Raw genomic sequence first — 16,421 nt, 5'->3', positions numbered from 1 at the left:
AAAATGCATAACCTGAACTGAATCATGGGAAAACATCAGACAAACCTAAATCATGGGACATTCTGAAAAATAACTGGCCTGTACTCTTCAAAATGTGAAGGCTAAGAAAGACAAAGGCAAAGATTAAAGGAGACAAAAGAAACAGCTAAGTGCAAAACATGATTCTGGAATGGATCTTGGACCAAGGGGGTTAAATAGCTGTAAGGGACATTAGTGGTTCAATTGAAGAAATTTGAATTCATAATGGTATTGTATCAATTTAAAATTTCTTGATTTTGATAATTGTTCTTTGGTTATGTAAGAAAATGTTCTTATTAAGAAATGCATGATAAGGAGTGTTTAGGAGAATATTTCCACTTACTTTAAATGATTTTCTAAAAAGAAAATGTGTTTATGTGTATGTGTATATATAACTGCATATGTACATACAGAGAATGAAAAGCTGATGGTGATAAAATATAAATAATTGGTGAATGTGGGTATACAGGAGTTCCTTGTACTCTTGGAACTTAAGTTTGAAATTTTATCAAGATAAAAAGTAACAAGCTATATACAAGTAGATTGGAATAGCCCCTATGAAACCTTATTTCCTGGATTCCTCCACTGATTTGGCATCTTGAAAAATATGCCCACCTTCAGCTGATAATACCAGGTGATCTTGTGCACATATCCCTTTTTTGTCTTCAAAGCCCAGACTTACCTGGTACTTCTGCTCTCTGTTGCTTAGAACATGCATAGCTTGTGTATTACCCATATGTCAAATCAGCCAGGAGGCCAAGAGATGTTGAACTTGACCTGGAATGCAGTTTCATTTTGCCTACCCTAGTTCTAAATCAAGACCTCTAAGTTCACTAAAACTTGGCATTGGTCTCCTAAATGTTGCTTCTTCATTTATCTGTTAAAAGCTCCCAAATGCCAACTTAGGGCAATCAAAGATCCCATGGAGTTTTTTCTGAGGCATGAGATAGGCAAAGTGTGTGTTTGGTGGCCCACAGCATGGGTTATTGGACTAGAGACGTGTAGAGTGATGTGAATGTACTTTGGTTTCCATACTGTGTTCCAGGAAAGATGTCAATAAAATATCTGTAAATTGAATCCTAGTTTAAATAATTTGAGGAGCACACTACTTGAGGAAGCCTTTAAAATTACCTCCCTAATTTGTCTTTCCATTATACTGTATATAAAAAATAAATTAGGATTGCTTAAAGCATGGGAAACCATTAACAATTCTGCCCAACACAGGTTTTTTAAAAAAGTGTTCATCTTACCCTTCTCTCTCCCCACCTTTCTTTCTCTCCCTCTCCTATCCCCTCCGCTCCTTCCCTCTCCCTCTCCCTCTCCCCTTACCATAGTTTCTATTTCCAGCCTTCAACCTTATTTCCAATTATTCAAAATCTTTGTTTCTGAGTTTCATGGTGGGAGTAGTAGGAAAGGAGGAATTTAAGCTTTCTTTGTAGACAGCTCAAATATTATTCAGCTTGTGATTTAGACCCTTTACTTTGTGCTGCCATTTTTTTTGTCCATGTCTCTATGTGAGCAGGAATAGGAAATGGAATTGAAGGGCTTATTTTATCCTTTAAAAATATGGTAGATTTATTGCTGTTGGTCAGAACCCAAAACTCAATGAAACTCTTAAGCTTATCTCAAGTATTCTCAATCCTTTTTCTATCAGCGGGTTATCCAGGGTTAACCGTTTTGAGGAATCTTCAGCAGTTTTGCCTGTAAAAATATAGGCAGGTAAACCGCCTATCTCAGTGTGTCAGTGGGATAGGCAGCTAGCTAGGTAGGTAGATATACATACAGATATATAAATAACGTTTTAACATCTGTTACTTTAGGCACAGTGGGCTTGATTTCTCTTTCTTAGAATGAATGTTTGAAGACAATTCTTCCTTCCTTCCTCCAGCCTCAGGAATAGCAGACTAGACAGCAGAGAAAGGTGTGTGAGCTAGTTTGAAATGAACTGAGTCTTCTTCTGCTAAAGGCATTTGTCCTCACCCTGTACCTTTTGCACATTCTCTTCACCTGGAGGTTGGAGAGCTGATCCTTGGTCTTTTTAAAATAAAACTCACTTTCTTTGCTGTTATCATGGGTCTTAGTGGATTGTGGATATGGATAAAGATATCTAGGAAAGACTTTCATTCTAATTTCTCTTATGCCATATTTCTTCCTTTGCTTAGAACATAAATATTCAAACAGAGAGTAAAAAAAAGCAAGTAAAGATTTATCTTTTCTTACCATCAACAATTTAATCATAATAATTTGCATATATATATAACAGTTTAAGAAACACCCGGTACTTCATAGACATAATTTTTATTAACATGGTATCCCTGAGAGGCAGATTAAGGTGTAAACATTATTCTGCTTTACAGAAAGAGAAACTGAAGCAGGTTGACATATACACAAGACATCTGAAACCAGAATTCATTATCTTGTCGATGCTCTATCCGATGCTTTTCCCACAAGACTGTATAGATATACTAAAGACAACAATCTCTCCCCCTTTTTTGGACATTACAGTGTACTTCCTAAACTATCTCAGATTCTGAGGCATTGCTTTAGAGTGGTGTTTTTTGTGCCTGCCTGCCTGCTTAGGCAACATAATTGAGATACCATTGCCCCTTAATTCCTACTACACGTCAGGAGATGCTTTGTACTAGGCTGCCTCAACATCAGAACCCTAATTAATCTCCCATCTAACACAGTAAGTTATGAATGATGGAATATTCTATCTCCCCACTCCTCTTCAGATCTCATTTCAGCCACAGGATTCTAATTAAATATGAACTGTTAACAGCTCTTTATCATAGTTCAGCCATCTGGCCATGTTCATCTTTCCTTTCTTACATGCCCATCAAAGTATCTTCATGACATACACTTCCTAATCTTTGTCTCTCATAGTAGCTAGTCCCTTAAACCTGTCAGTTCTTGCTCCCCAGTGCCAGCCAGCTGTTTCATCAGTAAGTATAGCATGGTCCCTGGTTTACCGTAGATGATGGATGCCTCTGGCACTCCATGTTTCAGCTCAGGTGATTCTCTCTGCCTACTGCACAGCCCATATCATACTATTCCTCATGTTTTTTACTCCTCCAAACTACCTAATCTTCCTTACAGCCTGTCCTTTACCCTCCGCTCCATCTACACAAAACACCTGGCCCCCCAGTTTTCCCATTCCTCGCCCATCCAGCAATTTTGCAACAGTTTAGGAAAGTTAATCCCAAACTAATTTACCCAGTAACCTTTCCTTCTTTAAATACTTCCTGCTTTATGAAGCGTTCCTAAATAAAGAGAAAATACCTTCCAGATTTTCCTTAGAGCTAAGTCTAATGCATTGGAGTTTAACAATTATGCATATTGTTACTACCTAACTTTCTAGATTTTTCTAAAATTGTTGTAACTATACACGTGCACTTATTTATTTGTTCATGTCAGTTTAGATTATAAGGACAAAGACAGGTTGTTAAACTTGTGCTGTACAGGACTCATACTACTGTGAATGTATGGGCAATTATTTCAATACTATTTGATTATAAGGAACAGTGATTACACTCATGTTTAAAGAACTGCTTTTAAAAATAGATGTATACAGTTGAATGTGTGTGTATACCACTGAACAAAGAAAGCCCATCTCCCCTGGCATTAGGATAAAGGGTTGCTGGCACTAAGTGGCCTGTTTTCCCAATACAGTGGGATGTGGAATGTAGCAGTGGCTTCTGCTCATTGCAGGTTAACACTGAGTGCCCACAAGGGGCATAACACTATACTAGGTATGTGAGATATGAAGGATTCCCTATTGGCAGCTTTAACTGCTTTCCCTAGCACTACAGTTAGCTTGCTACTTTGGCTTCTGGACCACAGGGAAAGATGAAATTCAGATGACATGGGACAGAAAGAAAAACTAGATGCTGTATATTTAGTTTTATTCTATTCCAAATCTTCTAGGATATGGAAGAAACTAAGAAATCCAGGATTCAAGCCTCAATATTTGTACAAGGTTTACATTGTCTTCCTATATAGAACACCTAGGTTCTTGACAAGATGATTCAAAGGGCAGAACCAAGATGGACATTAAACTCTTTAAGTAAATGGAGGAAATTTTAAGGAAATTCTTTAAGGTGTAAATAAAGAGTATATGTGACAATATGTCATTCCAGGCACAGGCTTAAATGAGCAGGAAGACATACTTTTTAGCTTTTTCATTATTGTTTAAAGAGCTAGACCCACTTTATGAGAAAAGTCTCACAACTTCTCTCTGAAATATTGCTGGAATGGGTTTTCCAGTCAGAAATGCAGCTGAATCATTGGATCACTAAAGAAGGATGCACATCAAACTCATGGGATCTACTGTGTCCTCTCTACTTTATTAAAGGAACAGTATAGGCACTGAGAGGAAAAGGTGGTGTCACTTCAGATGCAGTTCAAGAGGAGGGACTGAAATCTTTTCACTTTTAAGACAAGCTGCCTAGAAAATGTGGCTCTAGATCCAGGAGAAACATAAGGTACAAACAGTGGGATAAATCCTAAAGACTGTTTCCTAAACTAGGAATAGGAGATGGATCTCACTATTGAAAGACTTTCCATTTATTGAGGCTCTTTCCTTTATAGATCCTCATGGGCTTGCTTAGGGGCCGACTGTGACAGAAGCTTTTCTCGTGTATGGATTTCTCGGTGCTTGTTTAGGGCAGAGCTTTTACTGAAGCACTTGCCACAATCATGACACCTGTAGGGTTTCTCTCCTGTGTGAGTTCTGTGATGTGCACGTAAGTCAGAACTCTTACTGAAACTTTTCCCACAGTCAGGACACACATGGGGTCTCTCTCCTGTGTGTATCCTCCGATGTGCACTAAAATGAGAACTGTTATTGAAGCTTTTCCCACACTCTTCACATTGATAGGGCTTTTCTCCTGTGTGGGTCCTCTGGTGAATTATAAGGCTTGAGCTCTGATTGAAGCGTTTTCCACATTCACCACATTGATAAGGTTTCTCTCCTGTGTGGATTCTCCGATGGGTGATGAAATTTGAACTGTCACGGAAACTTTTCCCACAGTCAAGACATTTATAAGGTTTCTCTCCAGTGTGGATTCTCCGGTGTCTGATGAGGCGTGCACTCCGACTAAAGCTTTTCCCACAATCAGCACATTTATATGGATTTTCCATCTGGTGGGATATCTGATGCATGAGATGGGGGTTTGGACCAAAGTTTTTGCCATATCTGAGATATTTATAGGGTCTCTCTCCCAAGCAAGGGCTCTGAACACTTAGGACTTTCCCTAAATTCTTCTCTGGGAGTATCAGTTTTCCTCTTCTCTCCCCTGGGTTTTTTTCCCACTGTCTTCCTAATTTACATTCACCTTCACTGTCTTTACTCTGATTAAGATGCCAGGGAATTTTCCTTTCAGATCTTGCAAGTAATGTGCTGTGCAGTTGTACTTCCTCAGAAATATCCTGTTTTGGATTCTCTTCATTCTCAAATCCAGCCTCAAAACCTGATATAAGAATAGAATTTTAAAAGTTATCCATTTCCTCAATTACATGTGTCAGGGCAAAGCAAACCTGGAAAATTAAGTATTATAATTAGGTGATTAAAGATAAAAATTAGAGGGCCCTAGATCCCAAATAATTCCCATCTATTCAAATTTCAATGTTTTACTTCTCTACTTGGTAACCTGTCATTTGCTTCTAATCTACATAGGGGCTGATTGCTATCTTCTTTTAACCCTTCCTGGATACCTAAGATCTTCAGAAATCCTTTCTGGATAGCAAGGAAAACCACTGGATTTAAGACAAACACTATCATGTTTCTAAAGAAAAGGCACTTTCTAATGCTGTATTTTTGCCTCAGTTCAGGTCTTCATGGTATTCTAGTTTCTGTTTTTTGCCAGTAGCTTTGGGAAACTTTTGTATCCAGAAAAAGCTGCATATGTCCCCCTTTCCCTCAAAATCCAATATATGTTGGGACAAAAAATGGGGTAGAAAATTACCCCATTTCTTTCAAAGAACAAAAGGCCTCCTGAGAGGCCTTTGCTTAGAAATGTCTCTCTCAAATAATTCTTGCCCATGGAAAAGTAATCACTAAATATTCCACAAGCACCTCATCTAATGTCCAGTGCTCTGCTAAACAACTTTTTTTTAAAAAGAGAATATTCTTCTAAGAACCAACTACTAGGCTCCTCTGGGCCTACACTGTGGGAATTTGCAGTTATTCAGAAGTTTCAGATCACAACTCTGAATCCCAAATTCCCTGGACTAAATCTAAGAGCAAAGAATGCCAAGTATTAGCCTGTATACGGAGCCCCTAAAGCAGTATTTCCATCCAGAAACTTTGTCTTATGAGATGATCCACAAAATAGGAGACCACTAAATTAAATGAAATCTCAGAACCTTAAATACACAAATACATATTGTGAGTCTCCAAGAGGGATACTTAGCACTTCTCAAACCAAAAAGCTATTTTTTTAATGGAACATACTACCACATGGAATTGATACTTCTTGGAATACCCTCCAAAAATGATGACCTAAAGGACTATGGAAAAGAAAACTATGACTTATTGAATACCTATGTGCCCAGGCACTGTGCTGCGTACTTTACACAGTACCTCATTTAAATCAACCCTCTGAGGTAGATCTTAATAGATAAGAAAACTTACAGAGATTAAGTAACTTGCTCTAAGCCACTAAGCTATTAAACAACAGAGCTAGAATCATATAGAGGCACATATGACTACAGGATCAGAACTCTTCTCCCTACAATGAGGAAAGCCATAGTGAAATATATTTTTCTTATACAGCAGCTAAGATTCAAAGGGTCAATTCCCTCAGAAATCTCAGACGTATGCAAAAATGTCTCTGAAGAAAGGGACTAACAGGTTTTTATATATGTCAATAAAGCAGACACAAAGCTGGCATTCAAGCTGAAATGAGAAGAAAAAACATATACAGTGTTTTTGTATATGCTGAGAATGAACTTTTAAAATCAACCTCATCCTACTGTGGGTACATGATGTGCCACTTGGTCCTCAATCTGATAATTTTTTTTTTCCTAAATTCCACTACCTCCCCTTTGCTATTTAGACCTTAAAAGGTAAAAAAAATCTTACCACTGGGGCTCTGGAATAAGAGTGGAGCATGGGTTATGACAGCCCTTGCGGGTACTTCAATATCCTCTTCACCTCCATCAGAATCTTCTTCTAAGGCCTCTTCTGCCTCCTCAACTTGCTTCTCAGTCTCAGCCTCACTGGTCCCTTGGATGGGACAAGAAGCTGTCTCCTCTTCCAGGTCATCACTGGGTGGGGCAGCAACCCGGGCACTCACCAAAGCATCCATCTCTTCAAAAAAGGGACAAGTCTCTGGTGCTTGGCCATTCTTGACCTTCCGATAGCTGGTTTGTAGGCTTTTAAACTTGGTCCGACACTGTTCAGGTGTCCTAAGGAAGCCATAGTCCCATAACCGCTCAGCCACTGCTCCATACAACTGGCTGTTACGATGACAGTTCCGTAGGGCTTCGTAAAACTGTGTCTCACTAAGAATTGCAAGGTAAGTCTTGGTCTCTTCATAGCCCCAGTGTACACCTGCCACCAGAAGAGAAATTTCAGCACCACTTAATCCAGAGCTTTAGAGCGTACCATCTGCATTAAGAAAAATCACCTAAGCTTGGAATTCTAGACGAAAAGGTAAAAATACATCATGTTTCCAAAATCTATTCAAACTCATAATAGAATGTTTACCTTCCTGTATCCTATAGCAACTTTACAAGACCTTTCTTCCAAATTATGTTTAGCCAGAGACCTTTCAACCTGATAATGAAACAACCATCATGGACACTGAGGCAAGTGGAGAGAATGCATTTTCCTATCCTTCAGGTAGGTTTTCTGACATTCTGATCCTAACTAGAATATAACTAGTTTAGGAAGAAGAACTACAATCCATCACTATCAGCCAAGAGTCATTCCTAACTTCTCTGATCATTCTTTTTCCAGCAGCCCTACTTTCTTATGGATTTAGTTTTCCAAAGAATGACCTAAAACCCCAAGGAATGGTCTCATTCAGAATCACACTGCTGCCTAATCCCTATTGTGGCCCTTCTTCACTTGCCACAATCTCAAATAACCAAGTCCAGCAATATCAAAGAACCTGAAGGGTGCAAGATAAGGACCTTAGAGCCATGCACCTTATCTGTAGGGGTGCAGGACTGATAGCAGCCCAGAAGAGGAAGCAGAGCAGACACATCTTCTGGCCTGAAGCACAATGGCACTGTGTGTCCCCTCTGGGCACTGCTGTCAGTACCCAAGGTCAGAGGAAGAGAGGGTCAAAGAGTCTTCTTTCTATCTGAGAGCCAACTGGGAGTTAAATTTTTTCCATCATCTGGTACTTGCTAGGAGTAAAATGAGAATTGAAAAGCCATGGAAGGGAAAAAACAGTGGAAAAAATGGAAAAACGTGGAAAGAACAAAGATAATGGCAGCTAGCACTTTAGTGAGTGCTTCCTATGTGTCATGTTTATAAGTGATTTACCTACATTTATTTATTTTGGTGACAAAAAAGAATGAAGACGTGTCATCGGTAGTGGAAGATCTTCAACCAATCATATCAACCGATACAGATGTTTCTCTACATATGAGGAAGATCAGGGATCTAAACTTATCCGAGAAAGCTAGAGAGGCACCATTTGTCCCGATTGGTATGGCAGGTTTTGCAGCAATTATTGCATATGGATTATACAAACTGAAGAGTAGGGAAAGTATTAAAATGTCCGTTCACCTGATTCACATGCGTGTGGCAGCCCAAGGCTTTGTTGTGGAAGCAATGACTCTTGGTAGGGGCTATTCCTTGTATCGGGAATACTGGGCAAAACCTAAACTTTAGAAGAGGTGCTGTCCTGCTATCTTGGTGTTGATGGTATTTGCTTTATTTAAACACCTCAAATTAAGGTTACAAATATATGCTGAAAATTGAACATTTGAGTAGGTTCAGATTACAACATGGTATTTTGAATATTGGCTTCCTTTCTTTCAGGCTTGATTTGCCTGGTGACCAAATGATTGGTGACAAGTTCACTAACTAGGTCATTCAGGGAGGTCAAGTTAGCACAAAAGAAACATGTCATCCAAATTCTCTTGATAATGATAAAATGTCCGCATTCTTAAACTCTCATGATGAAATTAGTTCTAAAAAGGACAGCAGGCCAACCCTGAAGTACTTCGAGTTGCTGCAGAATATCACATTGTCTGGTTGTTATGTGCTATTTACCCCAATTAATTTTCTTCTGCCCACCTTCTAAACTTGTCTAGTGTTTTGGTTTCTAGGGCTGGTTTACTCTTAAAGAACTCAGAAAAACGCATGGAATATAACATTGCAATGCCTCCCACAACTGAAAATGTGTGTGTGTGTGTGTGTGTGTATGTGTTGAAGCTAAACCTAAAAACCTGGTAACAGAGCTGCTTACAAGTAGTATTTGTTTTAGAATCATATTTATAAATAAACATGAGGATAACTTACTTATGGATTCTAGTTTAGTTCTGTAAGATTCACAAATGTTAAACAAAATACTTATGGATTCTAGTTTAGTTCTGTAAGATTCACAAATGTTAAACAAAATATATTACCTGTGTTTTGTATTTACGAGCAAGTTGGTTTGGCCAGGCATTATACACAAACTTGACATACTACAGAATGCTTTATTGCACTTGTGAAATTCTCATCTGACTTTACACTCCATGGTGATAACATGGTAAACATATTGTTATTAAAGTGAGTGAACCCCCCCAAAAAAAATGAAGAAAAAAGAGAAAGAAAAAAGTAGAAGATAGAAAGACAAGAAGACTAGAATTAAAATAACATCACACATATAATAACAAAAGGAAGGAAAAGATCACTGTTCACAGTGGAACTACAGAGATGTAGTCCTGCCACCATCCTCCATTTTACAGTTGAGGAAATGAAAACGTTAGAATTGTTAAATAATTGTCCAAGGTCACCCAGCTGATTAGAAGTAGTCAGGATTAGAATCAAAGCCTTCTGACTTATAGTTTGGTGCTATTTCTGTAATACCATGGTTGTACAAATTACATCAACAGTAATAGCTGATACTTTAAAAAGGGTTCCACAGGCAAATAATATTTCAAAATAAAGCATTAAGCAAGCTTTCCTACTGGAGGACTTCTCAGTGCTGTTAAAATGCCAATGTGTTTTGCAAATCTCTAAGAGGGGACTGCTGTGAAATGTTCCTGAAATTTAGCTATGGAGTCCTTTTTTGTGGGAAGTCTGGGAGGTCCATGCTTCTTAGAATATACTTTGGGCAGTCCTTCACTATGCTATTCTAGGTAAAAATGAACACAGTAGACGGTGAGATACGGGGCAGTAAAAGATAAAATCTGTAAAGCACTGAGTTCATATAAGGTGCTCAATAAATGCTAGCTCTCCTTAATATAGTGCCAAGTTTTTCTCAGTGAGCCTACAATCATTTTATAATCAGGAAAAAATATTTTAACAAAAATGTGGAAGGAATTATAGTCCTTTTCAGGACATTCTTAAATTTTCTGAGTGTATTTCTTTCAAAAATCTAAAATTATTCCTTGCCTACTATTCTCTCACTGATTTTCCCACAAAAGAGGATGAAATGAACATTGAATTGAGAGGTGCTCCTTTGTTACCTAAGAGGCAAAAAAGCTGCGAGGTGACATTAAGCCTCTTGACTCCACATCCAGTCTCACTTCTCCCCAGATCTAATCCCAAACCACAAAGAAGAAAAGCCCCTTACCACTTGGGCTTCGGAAAAGAACTGGTGCGGTCGAGCTGTCAGGGTCCTGGGGAGTGGCCTCCAGGCCTGTTTCATCATTGTCAGACTCCTCAGCCATGGCCTCTTCTGTTCCCTCCTCATGTTGCCAACCCCCTTGCCCTGGCTCCTCAGTCTCAGCATCGCTGCTCACCAGGCCAGAGTGAGAGGCTGCCTCTTCCAGGCCATTACTGGGCAGGGCAATGACCTGGGCACTCATTAGGGCTTCCATCTCATCAAAGAAGGGGCAGGTCTCAGGTGGGTGGCCACTTTTGACTTTGCGATAGCTCTTCTGGAGACCTTTGAACTTGGTCCGACACTGTTCCAGGGTCCGGAGGAAGCCATACTCCCGGAGCCGCTCAGCCACAGCCCCATATACTTGGCTGTTTCGATGACAGTTTCGGAGAGCTTCATAAAACTCAGTCTGGCTGAGAATTGCGAGGAGAGTTTTGGTTTCTTCATAGCCCCAGTGTACCCCTGCCACCTTCTCATCCTCAAAGCTCCAGGGATCCTGTTCCACCCAGCTTCTCTCTCTCCTGGATGGTAACAGATCAGCAGGCATTTGTCTGTCTCCTGTGTGACCACTTCTTGGGAATTCCCTCTCCTTGGAGCCCAGCAGATCTGGGATCCATGGCTCTCCGTGTTCCAGCCTGGAGACCACACCATATTTAGGAAATGGAAATCCTGCTTGCAGAGAAGCAAACAAAGGATATCATAGTTTGGACTGCTCATAAAAAAACACCTCTGAATTTAGTCCTGCCCTTTTTATCCAAAAGGATTATAAGGGAAGAATCTAGGGAAATGTTCTCAGAAAGTTCACTTGGTTAAGGAAAGTAGGAAGAATACAGGAAACCTCAAAACATGAGAAAAATTTCCTTTTCCAGAACAGGGTGACTAGAGAAGAAAAGGTCCTGTTGTGTGCTCAAAGAAGAGAATTCTTTTCCAAGTTGCTCCCTACCCTCCTGACTACCACTCTTGGGAACAGTCACCTCCTGGCTCCTACGGTTTCTGGAGAATTAAAACTCCGAGTGATTTCAAGGGTAGGAAAAAGGCAAGTGTCTTCAACTCATCCTTTTCCTTCACACTCAGTCACCGAAGTCTAAAGGCATTTCCTTTACTATGTCCTTCCTCTCCAATCCCACCGCCACCATCCAAGTCTAGACTGCTTATCCCATCACACCCACATCACCACAGTAGTCCTTCACTGTCCTACCTAGCTTCAGGCCCTTGCTTCCTCAGTTCACACACTACACTGCTGCCAGAATAGTGTACTATCAACACTGCTCCCATCATATCACTTCTTCCTCAGAAACTTTAACTTTCTAAATCTCAACCCCATCCAATTTAAACTCCCCTGCAGTTTTCGAGATCAGAATCTAGCCTTACCCTCCCTAATGAACCTTAACCTTATTGCCTACCACATGCTCTCCATTCATATTACGCTTCTCTCCAGAACACAGCACACCTTTTATTCACCACCCTACTTTTCCTCTAACTCCCTCCTATCAAATTGAACCCATCCTTCTAAAAGCTCTACTTGTCAATGCCCCCAAGCTTTCCCTACACCAGGCCTCCCTTATCTCCCACTCTGCCAAACACCTATAGTACTCACACAAATAAGTGGTTAAGTCATTGTTTGGCATTGTTTCAATACAGTTCTGTTCAGCACATGTTTATAGTTTGCTGTTGTGTCCTCAATCATATTGTAAGCTCTGAGGATAGGCACCTCTCCTTATTGCAGAGTACTCTGCAAGGTGTTGAGCACATGGTAGGTGTTCAAAAACCACTTTCTGATTAACTCTGCAAGTCTGTGTATGTGGTTCAGGCATTTGATCTGGATGATGAAATAGAGACCATTACCAAATGGGTTAAGAAAGCTAACGTCTTGGACGATAAGATCAGAATTCAAAACAACCTAAACAAGTTAAAGAAATTATCGAAGTAATATACAAAATGGAGTTCAATAGAGTACGAAGAAGAAAAACAAGTTCTACAAATCAAGTACAAGATTTAGCCAACTAGGCACAAGGGTAAGAGAAAGTGGTAAGAATCCTGGGAGTTACAAGGTGAACAAAAATTATCAAATAATCCTAAATTGGCCTATACTAAAAGAAAATACAGCAAAATTGTGAAGGAAAAGCTCTTATTCTGTCTCAACCTACCAGACCCTCACTGGAGTAGAATTAGTTCTCCACAAATAACATGACATTTGGAGAACTTAACATCTGGAGAGTAACAAAAAGAAATCTGAAAAATTCAGCTTCTGGGGCAAAAAAGCTTAAAGGACAAATATAGTTTAATTTGGAGAAGGAAAACAAATAAAGATGTGCCTTCAAGTATAGAAAATAGTTTTTATCTAGAAAATAGCAACCTACTATCATCATTACCAAAAGGAAATAAAATAGTTCCAAGTTCTGAAAAAACTAGGGAGCCAACCTCTAGCAGACTTATCAAAAGTAAAAATATAAAAATACTTACTGTAGGCAGAGAGCTAAACTACATGTCTTCAGGAGGGCCCCAACAACTGCACAGTCTTTAATTTTCCACTTATTTTCTGAAATCCCTTTCCCACTCACTATTCCCAACCCTACTTCCCAACTTAGAATGGCATCCTATCTTCCCACATCAATCTACTCCTCACCGCTCCTTTGAAAAGGTCTGAGCTTCTCCTTTGGGTTCATCTGCTCCTGTGGTCCCAGGTCTGGGCTTCTTGCCCTCTCTTTCTTGGGTACACCCCTGGACTGGGGTTCCACTGACTCCTGCCGAACACTTAATAACTCCCGTGATGATTTCAGGGGTGTCATCTTCTCCAAGCGCACTTCCTGCCCCTTCACAGAGACTGTGACCTAGAAACAACCCCCATTAATTGTCACTGCAAGGTCATAATGGGGGGCATTCCCAGAGGAGATTAGTTAAAACCCCAAAAGAAAGCATCCTTTGGGAAATGGATGGGATTGTAGGGATAGGGGATTATAGTGAACAAGGGTCTCATTCCATTACTGTTAGCTTAGAGCAGCTGGAACGCTAGAAGGAAAAGATCAAAATAATAAACCCAACTACAGGCTAGAAAAAGAAAATTCCCCTTCCTTCCCTATTAAATAAGAAACCATGAATAATTCATTATGGCAGGGTAGGCAAAGTTATACCCAGGTAGCATTTCCAGACAAGCTCTATCTGAAAAACTTACCTGTCAGGTTGTACTAAGGGAACTGTGCCCTTCATTAAAACTGTCTATACCTTAATCTGGCTCTTTACCCTTACCCCTTTCCAATCACACATTCTGAATTCCCCCTTCCTTCTCACCGAACGTCCAGGTCTTCCAGGCTCTCTTTCTAAATCTTCTACCAGAGCCACTGCCTCCTCTCCACTTTCTGGACATTGCTCCTGTACCCAATTCTGGATCTTCCCAGGTAAGACGGTCAGGAACTGCTCTAGCACCAATAATTCTACAATCTGCTCCTTGGTGCGCACCTCCGGCTTTAGCCACCGACAGCAAAGTTCCCAGAGTTGGCTGAACGCTTCCCGGGGCCCAGCCACCTCCTGGTAATGAAATCTCCTGAAGCGCTGACGGAAGGTCTCAGAGTTAGTTCCATCCCCTCTCAGAGTGGGTTTGGCCATCATTCATAGCAGAAAGCAGCTTCCCTCCACATTAGGGTCTGGGTTCCAGGGCTTACACCTATCTTCCCATGTCCTTGGAGAAGCACCTGCAGAAGAGTCTCTCTCTGTAAGACGAGTTTCCTCCTAGGGTAGAGAGAGATGGCACTATCAGAAGGAATGTATTTATATGTCTAAAGTCTTGTCAGGGCTGGCCTGACTTCCCATATGCTCCAAGAGACCATCTGAGGTAGCACCATCTTCAGAGCAGCAAGCCAACACTGTGAGCATGAAGGAGAGGAAACTTTCAAAAGTTGCATTTCTGGGCGATCTCCAGGACAGCCCGGGGAAGCAGCAGAGAATAGTACCGTGTGGGCTACTGTCCCACCTCCCCCAAATCTGATACTATTTAGTTCCCGACCTACACAGTGAGTTCAAACCATATGGGAGATCTGGAGTTCGGGAGGATCTAATGGCTGTTTACTATCCTACTGAAAGCCGCGGAAAGGGTCTGTGCAGCAGGACGCAGCCGATTTCCCCCAGGAACCCCCAGTGCTTCCCGAGGCCCTCTGCGTTCGCCCCGCCCCTTCCGACTCCACAACTACCAATTCCCACCCCAGGAAAAAATCAATTACTGAATGTCGGATCTTTGTTTTTCCCTCAATGCCGAAGTAACCGCTCAAACAAGGACTCGGGAGCTACTGAAGGAAAACCATGAGCATCAGGAGAAGTTGGTTTCAGCTCCCGAAGCGATGGCAAAGTGGGTTTGGGGAGAGTCACACTGAGTTGGTGTAGAGGAGTTGGAGGGGGCAGCAGTAATGGATCTCCTGAGAATTGAGCTCGAGTGCTGACCAGAAGCTCCGAGTGCTGCGGTGTTCGCGGGCGCCGAGCTCAGTTCAAGAAACGGCGGGTGAGGGGTTCCGGCCTCTTTGTCTTCGCTCGCTCTGGCCGGGTCACTCTCGGAGCCACCGTGCAATCTCTTCCAGAGGACTTCAGTCTAAGGCATCCTGAGAACACCCTCCGGTGCACCCCTGGGAGCGTCTCTCTCTGGAGCTGCCCTTTAACCCACTCGCATCCCTTCCCCGGGCCAGCCTCACCCACTTCGGGTCGGCCCCAGCCCGGGGTCTCCAGCCTCCCAGTCCAGCTCCCAAACCGGAAGTCCGAGCGGGAGACTCAGGGCACAAAAAGCGCATGCGCAAGGGCTGCTACAGCGGCTACAGCGACTCCATCTCCCGCGGAGACTGGCGCGAGCCAGCCGGTGGGCCAAGCGGAGCCGGCGCACTTCCGGGGCTCGGCGTGCCGACCCTTTACTCGCTTCCCGTCGGCTCTTCCGGCAGCAGTTGTCTTGGCGGGGTTGATTCAGGAGGAACCGCCCGCCCCACTGGCCTGTGAGCTTGTGGAGAAGGGAGCATCACCTCCGTGGTCGCCCGGAGAGACGCTGGAGGAGAGGGTGACGTATCCAGGGATTTGAGGTCCGCCGTGGGAATGATCCACGAACTGCTCTTGGCTCTGAGCGGGTACCCGGGGTCCATTTTCACCTGGAACAAGCGGAGTGGCCTCCAGGTACTGTCCGGCTCAGAGCGCGGGAGCTAACAGAGCAATGGAGAGCACAGAATTGGGGGACCTGAGCCATAGCCTGGGAAGGAGTCTGAGGGTACCGAGAAGGCAAGACTTGCAGGGGCTGTGTTCGAAGGGGCGTGTCCCTGGGCAGGTAACTGGAGGACGGTGCCCGAGGGGCCTAATGGTAATGTAGGGTGCGAGACCCTTGAGAGGGAAACTGAGAGCAGATCCTGAGAGGCCCGCCTTAGCGGGTGAGGGGGAGTCCGGGGGCAGCGGCTAAAGTCCCAGTGTCGGAGCCCTAGGAGCTGTAGAACAGGGTGTAAAAGGGAGGAAGGCACTTTCTCCCATTTTTGCACTTGCCCTGTGTTTCAAACTGAATTGTGAAGGCTGGCCCAAATACACAGCGCTTGACACACGGTCAGCAAATTGTGTTGAATGAAGAAATGAATGAAAGCATCTGGTGTTCCCCTTGTTACTCCTTTCCCATGAAAT

General features: G+C 42.1%; 2 protein-coding genes and 1 pseudogene across 7 annotated transcripts in view; 2 read left to right on the top strand and 1 right to left on the bottom strand.

Annotated features, from left to right (window-relative positions):
- Positions 1–2,223: 2,223 nt before the first annotated feature.
- On the bottom strand, positions 2,224–15,648 carry ZSCAN29 (zinc finger and SCAN domain containing 29). Of its 2 annotated transcripts, none has more exons than XM_037834151.1 (6): positions 15,005–15,648; positions 14,079–14,516; positions 13,417–13,621; positions 10,761–11,462; positions 7,103–7,573; positions 2,224–5,489 (listed from the first exon to the last, which is right to left on the bottom strand). In XM_037834151.1, the coding sequence occupies exons 2-6, from the start codon at positions 14,394–14,396 to the stop codon at positions 4,603–4,605; spliced, it is 2,583 nt and encodes an 860-aa protein (XP_037690079.1). In that variant the 5' UTR covers positions 14,397–14,516; positions 15,005–15,648; the 3' UTR covers positions 2,224–4,602. The 2 variants fall into 2 exon arrangements, with proteins under 2 accessions (XP_037690079.1, XP_037690080.1); XM_037834152.1 differs by having other exon boundaries at positions 10,761–11,459.
- LOC119530919 lies at positions 7,819–9,429 on the top strand (annotated as a pseudogene).
- The window catches only part of TUBGCP4 (tubulin gamma complex associated protein 4), a 32,171-nt gene continuing 30,729 nt past the window's right edge, over positions 14,980–16,421 (top strand). For all 5 annotated transcript variants that reach the window (XM_037834156.1, XM_037834155.1, XM_037834154.1 and 2 more), the window contains exon 1: positions 14,980–15,932. In XM_037834156.1, the coding sequence (XP_037690084.1) occupies positions 15,855–15,932 (78 nt within the window). In that variant the 5' untranslated portion in view covers positions 14,980–15,854. The remainder of the gene's footprint in view (positions 15,933–16,421) is intronic.

Source organism: Choloepus didactylus, chromosome 4 (assembly GCF_015220235.1).
Source record: "Choloepus didactylus isolate mChoDid1 chromosome 4, mChoDid1.pri, whole genome shotgun sequence".
Lineage (NCBI taxonomy): Eukaryota > Metazoa > Chordata > Mammalia > Pilosa > Megalonychidae > Choloepus > Choloepus didactylus.
This window is presented reverse-complemented; position numbering and strand designations above follow the sequence as displayed.

Excerpts from the sequence above, each read along its gene's own strand:
- ZSCAN29 (XM_037834151.1), bottom strand. The coding sequence starts at position 14,396 with ATGATGGCCAAACCCACTCTGAGAGGGGATGGAACTAACTCTGAGACC. Across the intron at positions 13,622-14,078 it reads CTGGAAGACCTGGACGTTCG|GTCACAGTCTCTGTGAAGGG; the intron begins GTGAGAAGGAAG and ends GGTTGTTTCTAG. Across the intron at positions 5,490-7,102 it reads CTTATTCCAGAGCCCCAGTG|GTTTTGAGGCTGGATTTGAG; the intron begins GTAAGATTTTTT and ends TTCTTATATCAG.